At 38.3% G+C, this 16,503-nt stretch overlaps 1 protein-coding gene across 5 annotated transcripts in view; it reads right to left on the bottom strand.

Moving 5' to 3' along the window:
* Positions 1-16,503, bottom strand: part of RBMS3 (RNA binding motif single stranded interacting protein 3) — a 710,181-nt gene that overhangs the window by 318,301 nt on the left and 375,377 nt on the right. For all 5 annotated transcript variants that reach the window (XM_042042917.1, XM_042042918.1, XM_042042919.1 and 2 more), the window contains one exon: positions 4,299-4,357. In XM_042042917.1, the coding sequence (XP_041898851.1) occupies positions 4,299-4,357 (59 nt within the window). The remainder of the gene's footprint in view (positions 1-4,298; positions 4,358-16,503) is intronic.

Genomic DNA, 16,503 nt, shown 5'->3' on the forward strand with positions numbered 1-16,503 from the left:
ACAGTAATTCATACTCTAAGAAATGGGCTTGTGTATTTGGCAGATTAACTGTTCTGTATTCCATTGCAATGAGGTATGGAAACTGTACTGTGAAACAACCATTACTCATTCCCTCAGCTCTGAGCACGTAGGTCTATCAAAGGCAAGCCAGGCTGGAGAGGGTGGGCGGCAAGGGCTGGAAAGAGAAGAGTCTACACGTTTCAGATTAACACTTCTCTTGAATGGTTTCTTTTATTTCATTTCCCCTACTTTTTAAATTAGCAAATACAGTAGGCCCAGAAGGGAAATGTGCAAGGGGAAGAGGGAGAGAGGGGAGGGAAAGGGAAAAAGCAAAAGCAGCCAAACCTCTCCAACTTGTTCATTAGGGGTTTTGTGTTTGAACATCTGAATGAATCATGTGTCTGTTTTCCATTATTCTCCACATGTATTTGTTCTTTGCTTTGTTCGGAGATTTCTGGCCGTGTTGTCATGACTGTGCTTATTTTGTTTTATATATTGTTCTATTACAGGGTGATTGTTACTTCTCCTCTGCCTCACTTAGCAGTTATGCCACCAACAAAGAGCAATCTGAAAATGAGAGGTTATGTCAAAAGGTGTCCCTAGTGAACTCTCTTGCAACCTATACGATTACTTTAGATCCAACTGCTTAATTCATACCAGGGAGAAATCCTTAGATAACACTGCTCCTTATCATGACAGGAATGTTGTGGGTATCTCTTTAAAAATCTGAGGAATACTGGAGAATGATTTAAAGTACATTGCCAGGTGTTTTCCTCATCTTTCCAAGAGGAAACCTAACATTTCTTGCTAAGCCCTAACCTATTTTAACAGATCTGCTGTTACATGGAGGTTTTTGAAATAGTTTCCTCACTAAATTAAGTATTTCTACTTTAAGCTTTACCCTATACCTTGGTCAACACACAAATGACACTGAAATAAATTCTGAAATCACTAATCATGTGATAATTTCTATCATCTCCATGAATTTAATCCACCCTACTTCATTGGATACACATATCAGGATGATGTGTTCATTTAACAAGATAATCTCGTACTTGGCAGAAAGTGAGTGAGACCCAAAACACAGGAAAGAAGCAAACAAATAGCGTGGCTTTTTCCTGCTTGTTGCTTGAATATTGGGTTAGGTTTGGGGGTTTTTTTGGGTTTGGGGGGAAGGGGGTTGTGTTGTGAGGGGCTTTTTGGTGGTGGTTGTTGTTGTTTGTTGTTTTTTGTCGGGTTTTTCTAGGGAATAGATGTAGACTCCACTGTGTTAGAGACAGTTTCAACTTCTGGAAAAATCTTGGAGCAAACAGTTGTACAAATCCATTCACAGACCTTCAAAGGTGGTGATTAGTCCTATGCAGCATGGATTCAGAAAGAGTAAAAAATGCCTTATAATAATTTTGTCTAAACCAGCACATAAACTGGTATGTAACCAGTCTTATAAATAGCTCAGTATCATGTATTTTAGTTAAACCTTGCTTCTCTTTCATAACTTAAGCAGATAATAGAAAAAAAGGTCTAGCTGAAAATGCTGTGAAGTAGGTGTCAAACTGATCAGCAGATCCAATTTAAAGACGTTCTCAATGGCTCAATATTGCACTACCTGGTGTACTGAGAGGGTTTCCTCAAAAGTCTTCCCCAGGTCTGTTATTATTCACTCTTTTCCACATTATCTTGTCCAGTGTATTAGAGAAACCATTTATTAACTGTGAAGAGGAGACTAAAGAGGTAAATGCTGCAAGCACTCTGCCGGCTTAAGATTATACTCAAATCTTAGTAAATTAAGGAGTATCTAGGAAAAAATAGGATAAAATTAAATATAGACAAATGAAAAGTTTTAGTTCTAGGAGGGAATAATCAACAACACAGAACAGCACCTGTGTTGGAATGCCTGGCTGGCAGCAGCACTGCAAGAGAGTAACAGAACCAGGGGCTGCGCAGAATCTCTCAGCATAAACCAGCACCATTTTTCTCATGCAACACCCTGTGCCTCAGAGGTGCATCTATATTTTAAATACACTGTTATTTATATGTATACATCAACAAAGAGGAGACTCGTGATCACAGAGAAGACAAATGAAACTCCTCTGTACTATTTAAAATGATAGAAATTAGGCCATCTAAAAATCCTATGCCCAGTTCCAAGTTCTTCAAGTAAGGAGTGAGCTGATTAGAGAGAGACCAGCAAAGTGTAATATATTCAGAAATTTAAAACAAATTGCCTTTAAGGAAAAAGTTAAAGGACTAGTGTTTCATCTAAGGAAAAGATAAGGCAGATGCACATCAGTCTCCAAATATATATGTTTGCTGCAAAAAGGAAAGGAATACACTGCTCTACATGTCCACTGGGGATAAGAAAAGAAGCAATAGCCTTAAATTGCATCAAGAGAGATTTGGGTTAGACATTAGGAAATGCTTCATAATAGTGAGAAGAGGAAGTGTTATCACAGACTGCCTGACGAGCTCAAGGAATCTCCACCACTGGAGGTCTTTGAGCGAAGGTTACAGAAATACCCCTCAGCAGTGGATTAGAGCTGATCCTGCCCCAAGGCAGGTCCTGACCTCTTCAGGTCCCTTCCACTTCTGATTCCTGAGAAGCTTTTTCTTTTTTTCTGGCAGCCTTACTGAAGAAAAAGGAAATTGTACCCAGCATTTAAAGCAGTAAACATCTTTTTATCCCATAAAACATACTGTTAATAAATCCAATTATGTTTATGATCTTTTAATGGCACCACTTATGTCATAAAGATCCATCTTTGAAAATACAAATAGATATCTCTGCCCTACAGTATAATACAACAGCATGAAAGCAAACTTTCAGAAAATTCCAACTGATTGTTATATGTCTCCTATTAAAATAATCTTAAAGCTAACTATAATATAAAGAACACCAAACCCAGATGTTTTTATTTCTCAAAATTCTACCATTCATATTCTTTACAATATTTTCACTTCACATTTTGTGTTTCACAAACAGATCCACTCCTTTCCTTGTTTACTACTGGCAGTGGGAGCAAAGGAAATTCTGCTCACAAGGGTATTCCTTCATAATGCAATCCAAAAAAAGCCAAAAAACCCACCAAATCCCAAACACAATGAGGTGTTGTTCCTGGTGTGATATTCAAAGAAATACAGAGTGATGTTATCAGAATTCTGCCAGAAGAGTGCCCCAAGGAAATAAAACGCATGTTCAGGCAAAAGCAAATGCACAGCAGAGCACCTTATGACAATGGCCCATGACCAACTGGGTTGGCAGAGTTTTCTAAGACTAGAACTGCAGTCTTCCAACTTGCTTTTCTCCTGAGTACCTAATTAGTGCTGTTTCTGGCATGCAATAGATAAAGTCACACACTTCTACAAACTTCAAAAACATCTTTGGTACAGGTGGCAGGATTTTGTCCCCATCTCATAATTTCCCCAGAAGGCTTCTCTGCTGCTTCTCTTCACCCCATATCTGGCTACTCACAAGATAGTCCAGAACTGCAATGCCTTCTCTTTTTACTAACACATATAGAAACATATAGAAATGTTCTTCTTTTCAGAAGAACCCACTCGAATAGGTCTTATTACTCCAAAAGGATTCTGTACGCCACTAGCAGAAAGCTACAGAATCATTTTAAAGCACAGCTTCTCCCCCACAGACTCAGTGGCATTGCAGACTCATAAATGAGTAACAATTCTAGTCCCGAAATGCTACTACACACGTTAGTCAATATTTTTCTCAGCAAATATAGCTACACACACACACACAAAACATGCTATATTTCATTTAAAAATATTTTCATACGTTAGCAGAAAAATTAGGAACATAAAACTGGAAGAGGAATTATTTTTATATCTTGGTATTGCAACTTGTAGATCTATTTGTGTCATAAAAAATATTTTCTTCTTCCATTAGCATAGGCCAAGACTTCACAAAAATATAAAAATTAGACCAGGTTTTCCTTGGGAAACTTTTCCCAAAGGTTTCTCAGTTTTATATAGGAAATAAATTTGCATCACTGATGATATCATTCAAATAAGACAGAACTATGTGGTTAGAAGGTAATTTACTCTTCTGCTGAAGCAATTTGATACTTGTTCTGATTTGTGATTTTCATTTTGTTTGTTAATGAAAAAAATTAATGAGCAATGTTCCTGGAAGCACAACTCAAAGCTTTGGCATTATTAAATATGTTTGTAATATACTGTGCATTATGTTGATTGCACAGTTGGAGCCAAAGCTTTGGCAGTCAAGCCACCAGTCAATCATTCAAACTGATAATGAACTCACAGGGTGGACACTTTGCACGTACCTTTGCACTGATTCGTGTTTTTGTCAAGAATTGCCTTTGTGGATACAATTTTCCCATACCTATGGAGAAAACAAAAATCAGAGGTACACGTTACTATATTTTAGTAAAGTACATAGTGATTCTTGCATGCATGTAATACATATCCTAGGAGGAGGTCTACAGGTCTCGAAAAATGTTCATCTGATAATCCTGGAGATGTTCCTTATGCCACTAGTTCAAACACCTTTAAAGATCCCCTGAAGAGCAGTTGCCACATCCTGTCCATCTCTGGTCCATGCACTGCCAGCACAAATGCCAATCATAGTAAGGATTTCACTGATACTAGTTAGGAGGTTTCTTTGACTAAAATAATTTTTTAATAGTTTGTTTAGTTTAACTACAGAGGGACCACATTCCTTCAGGATTAACAAAAATGCAGGAAATATGGTGATTTTTTATATGCATGCATGCACAGCTGTGCTCATGTATGCATCCATGTCTAAGTATATGCACTCTATCTAGTTTCGATAAACAGAGCCTTTGAGGTTTATGTGCATCTCCCAGCTCTTTTCAAGATGAATGTTAACACTCATTTGAATTTATATCACCTCCCATAGATAGCATGGCACTGCACTGCAATTTGATAAACTTAGCATGGTGAAGAGGGAACTCGAGCAGCTACAACTTGTTAGATTCAACAACTAGACCATAAAATAGGTATCTGTGTTTACCTCACAGAGGTTAAGACTAAAAATGCAGACTTAATAGTAAGTATCACAAAATCCTGGTAAAAGATCACAGAAGATGGCATTTATGGATGAACATAAGACATCAGAAGAGTAAGTAAAATAATCACTGATACATTTCTGTTGGTCTTCGTTGAAGAGAACCTCCCTTAAAATGCCCTTTCCCACATTTTTTTAAAAAGCATTATTGATACTCTGATATATTGGGCTTTCATTTGAAGGACTTTTCCATGAAACACAAGTTTCTACATCCACAAAGGACATATTACTGTGAAAGATTTAATAAAACGATATCTCCTTGTTGCAAAGCAACACCCATGGAAAATAACCAGCATCAATTATAAACCATTGAAATGTATGGTAGACAAATGCTTATTTGCTTAATCTTTATTAACAGCAATATAGACTTGGTGTTAGTGACTTCTACTTGAAATCCAGAAACCAGGATGTGGAAAACCTTGCTGCTCTTCCCTTCTTTGCCTCAGGAGGAAGGCCACACTCTTCTCTGTCCTATGGGCCCATAGACACACTCAGGAAATCAGTCAAAAATAAAAAGGAAAAAAAATACACAAGCCCAAAAAAAAAAACCAAAACAAAATCAAAAAAACAGGGAGACAAAAAGGGAATGGTACCACAACAAAGAGTAAAAGGGACTCTTGGGTTTCAGTCTGGGACCCAGAAAACATTTAAATACTTCATGAAGGGGACTAGCACCAATGGGAAAGACTGGGAATAGCCCGCCTAAACATACTCTTTGATACCTGCAAAAAATTTGAGGCAATTTTGTGCCTGACAGAAAGTCTCAGATGAAGTTTCCATACTGCAAGTGACATGTAGCCACTCAGCTTAAGATAAAGGGCACTGTCTCTCCCTCTCTCTTTACTCTGCTTTCGTGAAATGAGACTTTCCATTTCACTGTTTTTCCTTTCCCTAAGAACCCACAAAAGCATTTGATTCCATTTGACTTTCATTTGGGGAGGAAAAAGCATGTTTTAGTTCATTTGTTTCAGTCTAAAACCAGCCAGGAAGAGGAAAAATGGACCTAAGGGCATTAACAATTTGTGTAAACTAAATCAAGTCCCAACTCAGCTTTCTTTTAGGAACCAAAAAAAGTCATACAAGCCTTCCTCCCCTTCACGTCTTTCCACCCCCTTTTTTTTTGCTGACTCTGTAGTCCAGAAGAATTTTGGGCTCTGCAGGCAGGCACAAGCCATTGTTCATTGCATTGTGATGGGTACATGGGCAGGTAGTTGAGAATTTATTCTGCCATAGCTGGCTTCACTCCAACCAAATACTTAACAGATTTAATGCTAACCATGAGATCACATGCTTTTCCAACCTCAGGTGTTTCCAGAATTGTGGCCTTTATACTCACTTATGTTCCACTTAATTTTGTAATTCTTCATGGTAGTACCTGAAGTTGACTTTGGCCTCCAAGATATTGGAGCACGTGTCTTGAGAAGGCAAAGCCAAATTCAATTCAGTGATCTATGGCTGTTCAGTGGGTCAACCTACCCACCAGGAAATTTGGCCCATGTGGTGCATCTTCATTTATTTGATTTATTTAGATTTAATATCAAATACATGGAAAAACACACAAAAACCTGCCTATCTTGTACAGTAACAGGCTTCAGACAGATATATGGAAAAAGAATCCAACAAAAATCAGCGGCTAACCCACAACAACCTCAAATAAAACACAACCCCTACCTAAACTTCCGCCAAAAACAACTAACACCCAGCCTCCATTTCAGTCCAGCCGCTCCTAATGAATTGATATGTTGTTTCATCCAAGTCATGTGAGAGCTAAAAGTTTACATTTCTTGCCAGCAGAGAAAGGCATTTGTGGTTCCACTGCTTTTATTACAGATTTCACAGAGTTATTTGCTATGTACTGCAATCCTGCAAACATTTAGTTACACTAGAGATTTCACTCACAGAATTCCGTTCAGCTCCGGAAACGCTTCCCCCCACATTCAAAGTTATGTGCACACCTTCACGTTTGCAAAAACAGACATCAGAGTGGTAAGAGGCCCCACAATAACAAACACTGCTATAGGCAATTAGCCATATGTCGGCCATTTAATCTACTGCTATAAACCCTGAGTGCTACCATAAGAAAGTAATTGGAATTAATTTGGACACTGTTTTACTAAATATTTCAAGTAATTATTCTACAGTAATCAGAACATCAGTTCTGATGAAGAATGTTAGTTTGTGTGCTGCACGAAATCAGGAAGGTATTTTGTTCCTGCAAATGCAGTCATATTTCTTTCTCTCATGTGTGAAGAGTAGTATTAAGCTATGTCTCATCTCCAAAGTTGTGTGGCTTTCTGTTTGTTTTATCTTTAATCACAATTAGATTCACCCAGAAGTACAAAAAATGTATTCTTCAATGGGGATACTCAAAAAAATAAGGATAAAATACATCACAAGAGCTGACCTCTTGTTTTCTTATATTTAAATGGAAATTATTATAAAATTCAACAGCCTGCACACCTGTGTTCTACAAACTACTAATATAATTAATGTAAAAAAATAAAAGGTATGGCTGCCTGTCATGAGAAAATGTGAGCACTATTTAATTTTCTCCTGACTACAGTTCATGGAAGTACTCTTTCAAAGATATCGAATCAAAAATTCTGGTCATAAAAGGATGACTGTAGAATTGAGTTCACCTCAATGCCATATTACCAACGCTTCAAAATAATGGCTGTATCATTAAGGATAACCTACTGCATCACTCTGTCTAAGGAAATAGACATAATGAATCTGAGAAATGGCTACCTCAAGAATGTGTCTATTGAGCATCTGAACTGAAATTGCTGTTCAAAAGGTTTCCAGATACTCTTCCTGAAGTGTTATCTAAATGCATAGTAACCACAAACAAAATTCTTCAAGTGCTTTTAAAAAACCTTCTAATTGTTTATATTCAATTATGCTTTTAATTCTTTTTTATGTAATAATAATTTTCATTTAAAACCAGGTGGTCAGATTTTGAAAGAGCTTCCACATCAGGAGCAACTGCACAGACTAGGACTTCACCACATTAATGAAGAACCCATGCAGTGAAATAGTGACTAGTTGTCTTTGTTGTTTCTCACAATATATCCGGACTACCCAGAAAATTACAAAGTTTAAAAACCACAGGTTCCAGAATGAAGAGTTACTTGGGGAACGCATTGCTACAGCCCACACTGATGTCCCACAGATGCATAATTACAAAAAGCTATTGAACAGCATCTAGGAGGGAAAATCTTTCATGAAATTAAAAGCAAAGACATATTTGTGCCCTGGAAGTCACATACCACCAGAAACTGTGAGACGATACCAGAGTAGCACCATCGCATGTTGTCCCTGTTTTAACATAAGGCACCTCCACAGCTGCTGAAACAAATTCCTATCTGGCCCAGCCCAGCCACTCGTGCATTCCAAGAAAACATTCAGTTGGGGGTGGAAATACCTTCTAACAACCATAACCAATTTTAATTTCTCTTGTATATATCAGTATGGGGTGAAACTGTTCAAGTCATCTGACATACACTATTAAAGTTACGAAAGGTCATTTAGAAACTCTTCACTCACCAACAGCAGTAACTGACCCCATGTCACACAAAAGGCAGAACTAAGGGAAGAGCCCACAGAGCTGTGCACAGAGAAACAATCTCCCTGTTCAGTCCTGGCTATAGAGCTATGTCAAAAATCACTTTCAAGAGCCCCATCCCATTGCACCCCACATTTTAACCCTACTCAGCAGAGACTCAGGAAAGATGCAAACAATGCAAAATAAGCCCTTAATGTATGTACATCAAAGCAGATCACTTTAAGAGCTTTCAGGCAGGCGGTCGATCAGCACTTACACTGCAGACAAAGCTCAACGTGATCATTTCCAGGAAGTTATTTGATAACTGCTGTTAAAATGGAGATAGCTCCTGAAGGAAACCATCCAGTTGTGAGTGATACCCCTTGTAAGATGTATGAACCTTAACCACAGCCAAACCCAAACAGAGGAGAATGTGCTGTCCCAAAGCACACAAGGAATTTGAGCTATTTCTCCTCCTGCCTGTGGGAAGCTAGGGTGCAGGAAAGGTAAGTGGACAGCTAGGATTAGGAGACAAGTGAGATTCAGCTAAGGACTGGCTCAAGGCACAGGAGCCAGGTGCCACCCCCCCCCCCCCACTGCTGGCAGGCAACATGCCAAGAGAGGAAGCTGGCTGAGTGACAGCTGTGACCTGGAGTTGCTGCATCAAAGAATGGATTTCCTAGGAGGCCAGGCTGGTGGGGGCCACTCAAACTTTTTAGCTTTTCCATGTTTTTATGGGGAAAAAAAACCTCTGGGATAGGCACATCATATTCTGTCTTTCAAGGCAACCTCCAGGTTGGCTACAGCTAGTCCTATAACACAAGGTATCTGTGGGATCAGACAGGATGAGTCTCTTACCACTCACCCAACTCAGTCCTGCACATGTGTTGCCATCCTCACCTACAAGGCAACGGGTGCACAGGCACGTACAAAATACAGCTTTTACCTGATTCCAATTACTGCTTGTATACTTCAAAAAAAGTGAAGCTTGGAACTGAAACTTGAGTAACTGGTGTACAGAACTCTTCCTTGCTCAGTAAAAACCAATGGAGTTATCATGTAATTTCCGAGTTCAGAGCTTAACAATTACGTCCCCAGCATTTGAGTTCACTCAAGGCCTCAAGCACTGCTCAGAGCACAATCCACCCAACTGAAAACAGTCTGCATTTCTGGGTATTTAGGTAATGTATGCTTTTATCTTGGGAACTTTTGTACTGGGATGAATTTGACCAGCAGTAATTGGATTTAGATAAGCAACTCTGAGGCGCTTTCATTCTTGTGAATTAATATCTAAATAGCACAACCAGGTTTATTTTGTTTAAAGCAGACTCTATTAGGCAAATCATGGATTTTCGGAGAAAATAAAGCCCACATTATGAAGACCTAAAGTGCAGAAAGAACTGCTGTTGAATTTCTTGGAGAGACATTTTTCCTACAATACACTGCGACATGAACTTACAACATCCAAATACACACAAAAGGGAAATTCACTCCAATTTTTTTTATTTTTTTATTTTTTTATTTGCATGATAAGTTCTGGGCATTTCATCTACTGTGTGGCATTTTAAATGCCTGCATTTTTCCTAGCATATAAGACATTACTATTCCGTCCCTTAACAAAGAGTGAGTTGCTTTGTTGCCCTTTCTCTGTATATTATTTTTAAGTAAAAAAAAAAAAACCAGAACAAAACAAAAAACAACTTGAAAAGTTAAGACAAAATTCTCATATTCACACAAAAAAACAACAACAAAATACATGCCATTCAGAGCACCTCACGCAGATCAGTGCATGGCTTGGGGAACAAACAGAAGGAGCTACTTGCAGGGAACCCATGATGTACTGGACTGACAAGACCATACTTCTGTAAGAGTTTAATGTTTGGATGCTGTCTTCTCTACTTACTTTGGTCTGGCTGTCATGTTTACAAAAATCACTCCTTCACTCAGTAAAATGCAAAGTTTTGACACTGTCTCTCACAGTATCCTGCTGGAGAAAATGTCCAGCACACAGCTGGCTAAACATATGCAGTGGGTGAGCAACTGGCTCATGGGTTGGGCACAAAGGGTTGCAGTGAATGGGGGCACATTAGGCTGGGCATGGTCACTAGTGGGGTTCCACAGGGCTCCATCCCCAGCCCAGTGGTCAAAATCTTCATAAATTACTCGGACACAGGACTGGAAGGGATACTACATTTGCAGACAGTACAAAATTGGGAGGAGCTGTTGGCTCCCTCAAGGGCAGAGAGACCTCAACAAATCAGAGGACTGTGCAATCAGCAACAGTATGAAGTCTAAAAAGGGAAAGTGACAGATTTGGTACTTGGGACAGGGCAACCCTAGATGTATGGACAGACTGGGGAATGAGAGGCTGGAGAGCAGCACTGTGGAAAAGGACCTGAGGGTCCTGGTTGACAGAAAGTTGTATATGAGTCAGCAGTGCCCTGGCAGCCAGGAGGGCCAAGCGTGTCCTGGGGTGCATCAGGCACAGCATCGCCAACCGGGCAAGGGAGGGGATTGTCCTGCTCTGCTCTGCACTGGGGCAGCCTCACCTCGAGTGCTGGGGGCAGTTTTGGGTGACACAAGGCAAGAAAGGTATAAAGCTATCAGAGAGTATCCAAAGGAGGGCTGTGAAGATGGTGAGGGGTCTAGAGTGAAAGCTGTATGAGGAATGGCTGAGGTCCCTTGGTCTGTTCAGCCTGGAGAACAGGAGACTGAGGGGACACCTCCTTGCAGTATGCAACTTCCTCATGAGGAAGGGCAGGCGCTGATCTCTCCTCTCTTGTGACCAGTGACAGGAACCAGAGGGAATGGCCTGAAGTTGTGGCAGGGGAGGCTTAGGTAAAGGTTCTTCACCCACAGAGTGACTTTGATGATCCTATTGAGTCTCTTCCAATTCACAATATTCTGTGAAGTTGGCAAAGCAGTTCAGAATATCAACTCATCCAAGAGTTTCAAAAACACCACAGAAAAAGGGGGAGGGACCTCTTAAATCTTTTGTTTGTACATCTAAATGAGCCCTGGACTTTCAGAAGGGATCCCGAGCCATTAGCACCAAATTCTGAAAGGACAGCTCAGCAATTTTTGAAACTTCTATTTCTGTTCCTAACAGCACAGTTAGAAGACTAGTTTTAAGCAGACAGTAATCAACACTGTAGCATGTGTGAAGAGTCAATTTTCAAGAGAATGCAGGTTGATGAATCACTAAAGCAACACATTCAATAGTATCTTCTGGTACAGATATTTACTACTAAAGGTGTAGTGATTTCACTCATACATGGGCCTATTAGTCACCATCATCCCACATCCACTGAAAATACATTTTTCAGAACTAGGAGAGGGGAAAAGCTATGAAATTCATAAAATAACTGTGGTATATAACATGTCTGTAAACACTATTATTGCTTTAGACAAATAAAATCCAAGATCTTACCATTCTATTGAAGAACAGGTCCATGTTAGGAAGAAAGAACCTAAAAGGGTATTTCAGATTATGGATCATGCCATTTACTTTAACACTGCTTTTACAGATCATATTCAGAAATCCCACTTTTCAGAAGATGCAAGCACCATTTATCTCAAATCACAGGGCTCTAATACAGCCCTGGAGACGGTGTTAAATGAAGAATAGGGAAAACTTAGTAGTTTTAGTAAAGTTTGCTTCTTGTAAAATTTCAAAAACCTCAGAAAGATAATCCTGTAAATACAAGCATGTGAAGAAAAATCTACAAAAAAGTCCTCTGCTGTTAAAATTCTAGCTTTCCTTTCCAAAGGAAAATCTACTGCTATTAAAGCCCAGGAATGTGTCTTGCCTTCACCTTCACAAAAATGAAATATGTGTCTCACATTCAAGTTAGAAATGTATTTACAAGACAACACATATATTTATGAAGAAAGAGTCAGTCATACTTTGTATTCAAACTAATCTGCATTTATATACTTCTACAATATATGAACCTTGACCTCTGGAAAAACAGTTCCATATGAAAGTATGCAGGCTTATTGCAATTCTTTAAGTACTTGGGAAATTAGACCAGGTAGAACAGAAGTTAAAGTAAATGAAATTTAAACAGACACAACATTCATTGGAATAGTAAGACCTTGAACTTTCAGACCTGCAAGACGTATATAATTTTAGTAGTTCACAGTTAACCTTTCCTGTAGGTTTGTTCCTTTCCTTGCAAAAACCGAAAGAAGAATTTTTTGTCAGCATGTAAATGAAACCAAGTGGTTTAATCCAACACTTGCAGAAATCAAAGGTAGGTTTTACGTTGCCTTCAGTAGGTACCAACCTCAAATCCTATTCACAGAGTTTATAATAAGGCTACAGATTTGTCACACCCTTGTTACCCGAGACAGAATAAAACGCCACTTACTAATGTGGCAGTCCCCCCCAAAGCCTGACATTTTACAGAGTTTTTTCTCAGTTTGTTGCAAGTAAGACACTTGGCTATTAGCTGCAGTTTCTATTCTAAATGCTGTTTATTCTTAATTAGTGCTATGTATTATATTCATATTAAATCCGTATATTTAAATATTGAAGCTATTTAAGACTATTTAAAAATTGATTACATTATTGTATATCATATTAAAATTATGACATTTATGTTTTTACTTTGATAGAAAGCTATGTTTTTCCCTCACAGTTCTGCCATGACAAATAACCAGTGTTAATAATTAATTAGCAAAATATTCTACAGTTGCTAAATTAAGTATGGAAAACGAAATTCATGCACAAATTAATAACTATGATTTCATGCAGTACAGTTCAGTTCTTTTTCTGGGCCATCATTAAATCTTCAATTACTAATTATTCCATATTTTCAAGAATTCAGATGTCTTAAAAAATAAAATGCAACTTTTGTTTGCAGACACTTAGCAGTGCCTCTAAATTTTCTGTATGATAGGAGGCACTGTTGGGAAGACTGTTTAGGAATCTGAAACCCTTCACAGAATAAGACGTGACTTACTGTAGCCTGTCACAAATGATAATGCCAGGCCTACAGTAATTTTCAAAGTGCAGTGGATTTGTAAAAAGTCCAAACCTTTTCTACTATAAAATCATTGCTCATAGGCATTGGAAATAAAAAATGAAGCAGTTCTTCAAACTTGAAGAATTTCCTCTATCCAACAATTCAATTATTTTAGATATTGTGAAAATACCCCTCCCCCCAACATATCATTCCAATGAGTAGAATTTATTTACTTTGTATGTTCTAGCATGCTGTGCTGTCTTGTATCCGATTTCTCATTCACAGTCTTGCTTACTTACGGAAGATTCATTGTTGAATTACAGTTGGTATGAACCAGCATGCCAGCATACCGTGATATTAATCTCTGAAGTGTTCAATCATTCAACAATAGCCTCATTATTCAGGGGAACTCTGAGCATTCAGTTTGTGAAGATTTTCTGACATTTCACTAAAACAATTTACTCTTAAAGGAATTCAGTGACTGCAACATATTGTAAAATACATGTATATCTATATACATGCCTCAATCAGGTGGTTCCTCTCTAAGAATAGACAAGAAAAAGAAGAGGAATTAAAAAGAAAAGGAATTACAGATAAAAGCAAGAACTCCAGCTACCACCAGGGACTGTGAACTCAAACTGATAATTTAAAGCTAAAGTATTTTATAGGGTTCACACAGAGGCCACTTGAGTCAAATGTGTGAGTGAGACTTCTTGAGTTCACAGAGCTCCCATTTCATTATTTGCAAGTTAGAAAAATCCAGGTACTCAGGTTGTCTTTAGAAACAACACAGTTTTGAGAGGAACTGTTTCTTCAGATTTTTACATTGCAAAATACATTATTCAGGAACTACATCATAGAAATTATTCTCTTTCTTCAATATATTTATTTTAATCCTTTTATTTCCAGGGCTGGAATGTCACAGTTGTATTCATTTTCCAAAGGCCAAACTTTGACAAAAATGGCACAGAGAAGCATATTTTTTTCTGCCTGAAATTTTCAGGAAAAAACAACAAGCACTTGGGTTTGGATTTTTACAATTATGCAGGCAAAAGTTCACACTGCTTACCCAGAACTGGGACAGAATACTTCTGGGTTTGAGTTCCTTTGAATTTTAATTCCGTCAAGTGTATTTATAAAAGCAAAGATTTTTAGTCCATTTATTTATACAACTCTAATATAAAGACAGCTCAGGAGGGTATGTGACAACAGATTGGATAAGCTATTTCTTCATGATATGTTTAAACGCTCATGCACATGTACAATTTCAGGCATGTTGAACTTAAACAGGATGAACCACGTTTCTCAAGGTTAAATTGTGTTTGTAGGCTCATAAATGAATGTGCTTGTTTGGTGTGGAAAGTCCTCCCTACAGCCTTGAAACACAGCAAACAGATGTACACAGGACATACAAGTGCATGTACCCAGTCAGCCAGGGCTTTGCTTTCCTCAGTGCAAGGCCTATAACTACCATAGTAATTAGTTTTAAGAAGACAAATCTGCTCTGGCTGGTAACTCACCACAGCTCCCAGGTATTCACCAAAACCTTCCTTTGAGTGATAGTTGTGTCAACAATTAAATTCAAACTAGGTGAAGCTGCCCCACATGCAATATAGATATACAATTTATGAACCATGTAATATTTTTTTTGGGTTTTCAAATCCACTAAAAACTTGCAAGTGAATGCAGCATTAAATGAAGAGTCACCTGATACAAAAACATATTTACAGGTTTAAAAATATATTTAGTTCAGAGTCTTTGTCTATTGTATAAATAATTCTTCACTCTTTATTATCCAAAGACAGATGGACGTATTTGAACATATCAGCCTCACTATGTCAGGTGGATGAATATCTTTGGAGCAGCAAACCTTATTAAAAACTGCACTTTGGATCAGACTTCTGCTTTCCAGAAATGTGGTACACTTCTGCTGGGTCCAAGGGCTGCCCTAATTTACACTGATGGAGCAATTGCCTCATGTCTTTTAAGTGTTGAAGCTCTACTTTAAGAAAACATCAAGGGGCAGGTTGTGCAGCATAACTAGCACATCCTGTAGCTCTCTGCTCATCAGTCAGCACTTCTGAGCCTAAGAAAAACAAAATTTTAGTTAAACAAAATCTCAGTCTTTGTGCCAGCTGCTCTCACCGGACACCTTGGCCATGAGTCTTCCACAGAAGAAAAGCCAACACTGGCAGTTGCTGTGCTCTGCTGTGGCTCACTTTGTACCCAAAAACAGCCAACAAGGACCAGGAAGGGATGAGACAAGCCATGGGATTCACTAAAGAAATAAACTCTTTATATCCATAGAGTCTTCTGTCCTTAAAAGGACACTTGGTTGATCCTGCTAGGCAGAACCCTAGATGGAAAGCAATGAAGAGATGCATTGTAGCCCATCCTTTCTGAAATATCCATGGGCAGATCTACAGAAAGGCACAAGAATTTAAATATTTTATGTTTCTGCTGAAAAATTTTACCCCAGGAACAAAAGACTCACTGAAAAAAACACAGGGAGCCCATTTTGAAATCTGACCAGTAATGCTGAATTTGGAAGCAAATTAGCTTCAGTTGCTTGGGAGCCCTCAAGAAAAGACTTTTGTATATTACTGGCTTCAGGCATTTTCAAATAAACTAATTAAATAAGATTCAATCCTCAAACCATATAAAGATACACATGGAAAATCTGAGACCTCATTCTGAGTATTGGGCATACTTTGAGAGAGAGAGAACTGTGATTCACTGGAATCAATCCACATCTCCCTGAAACTGGTCAAGGAGCACTGTCAATTGCTCTTTAATGCACAAGAAAAGGTTATGAAAACAATTTTGGCATTAAAAAATTACAAATAAATATGAGATGTTCTTTTCTTTTGCTTATCTATTTCAAGCTTTTGTGATAGACTCAGGCTGTATTTTCATGCTTCTCTTTA

The sequence above is a fragment of the Corvus kubaryi genome, unplaced genomic scaffold (genome assembly GCF_017639235.1).
Source record: "Corvus kubaryi isolate FWS band 111438036 unplaced genomic scaffold, C.kubaryi_AGA036_p1.0 37398, whole genome shotgun sequence".
NCBI classification, from domain to species: Eukaryota; Metazoa; Chordata; class Aves; order Passeriformes; family Corvidae; genus Corvus; species Corvus kubaryi.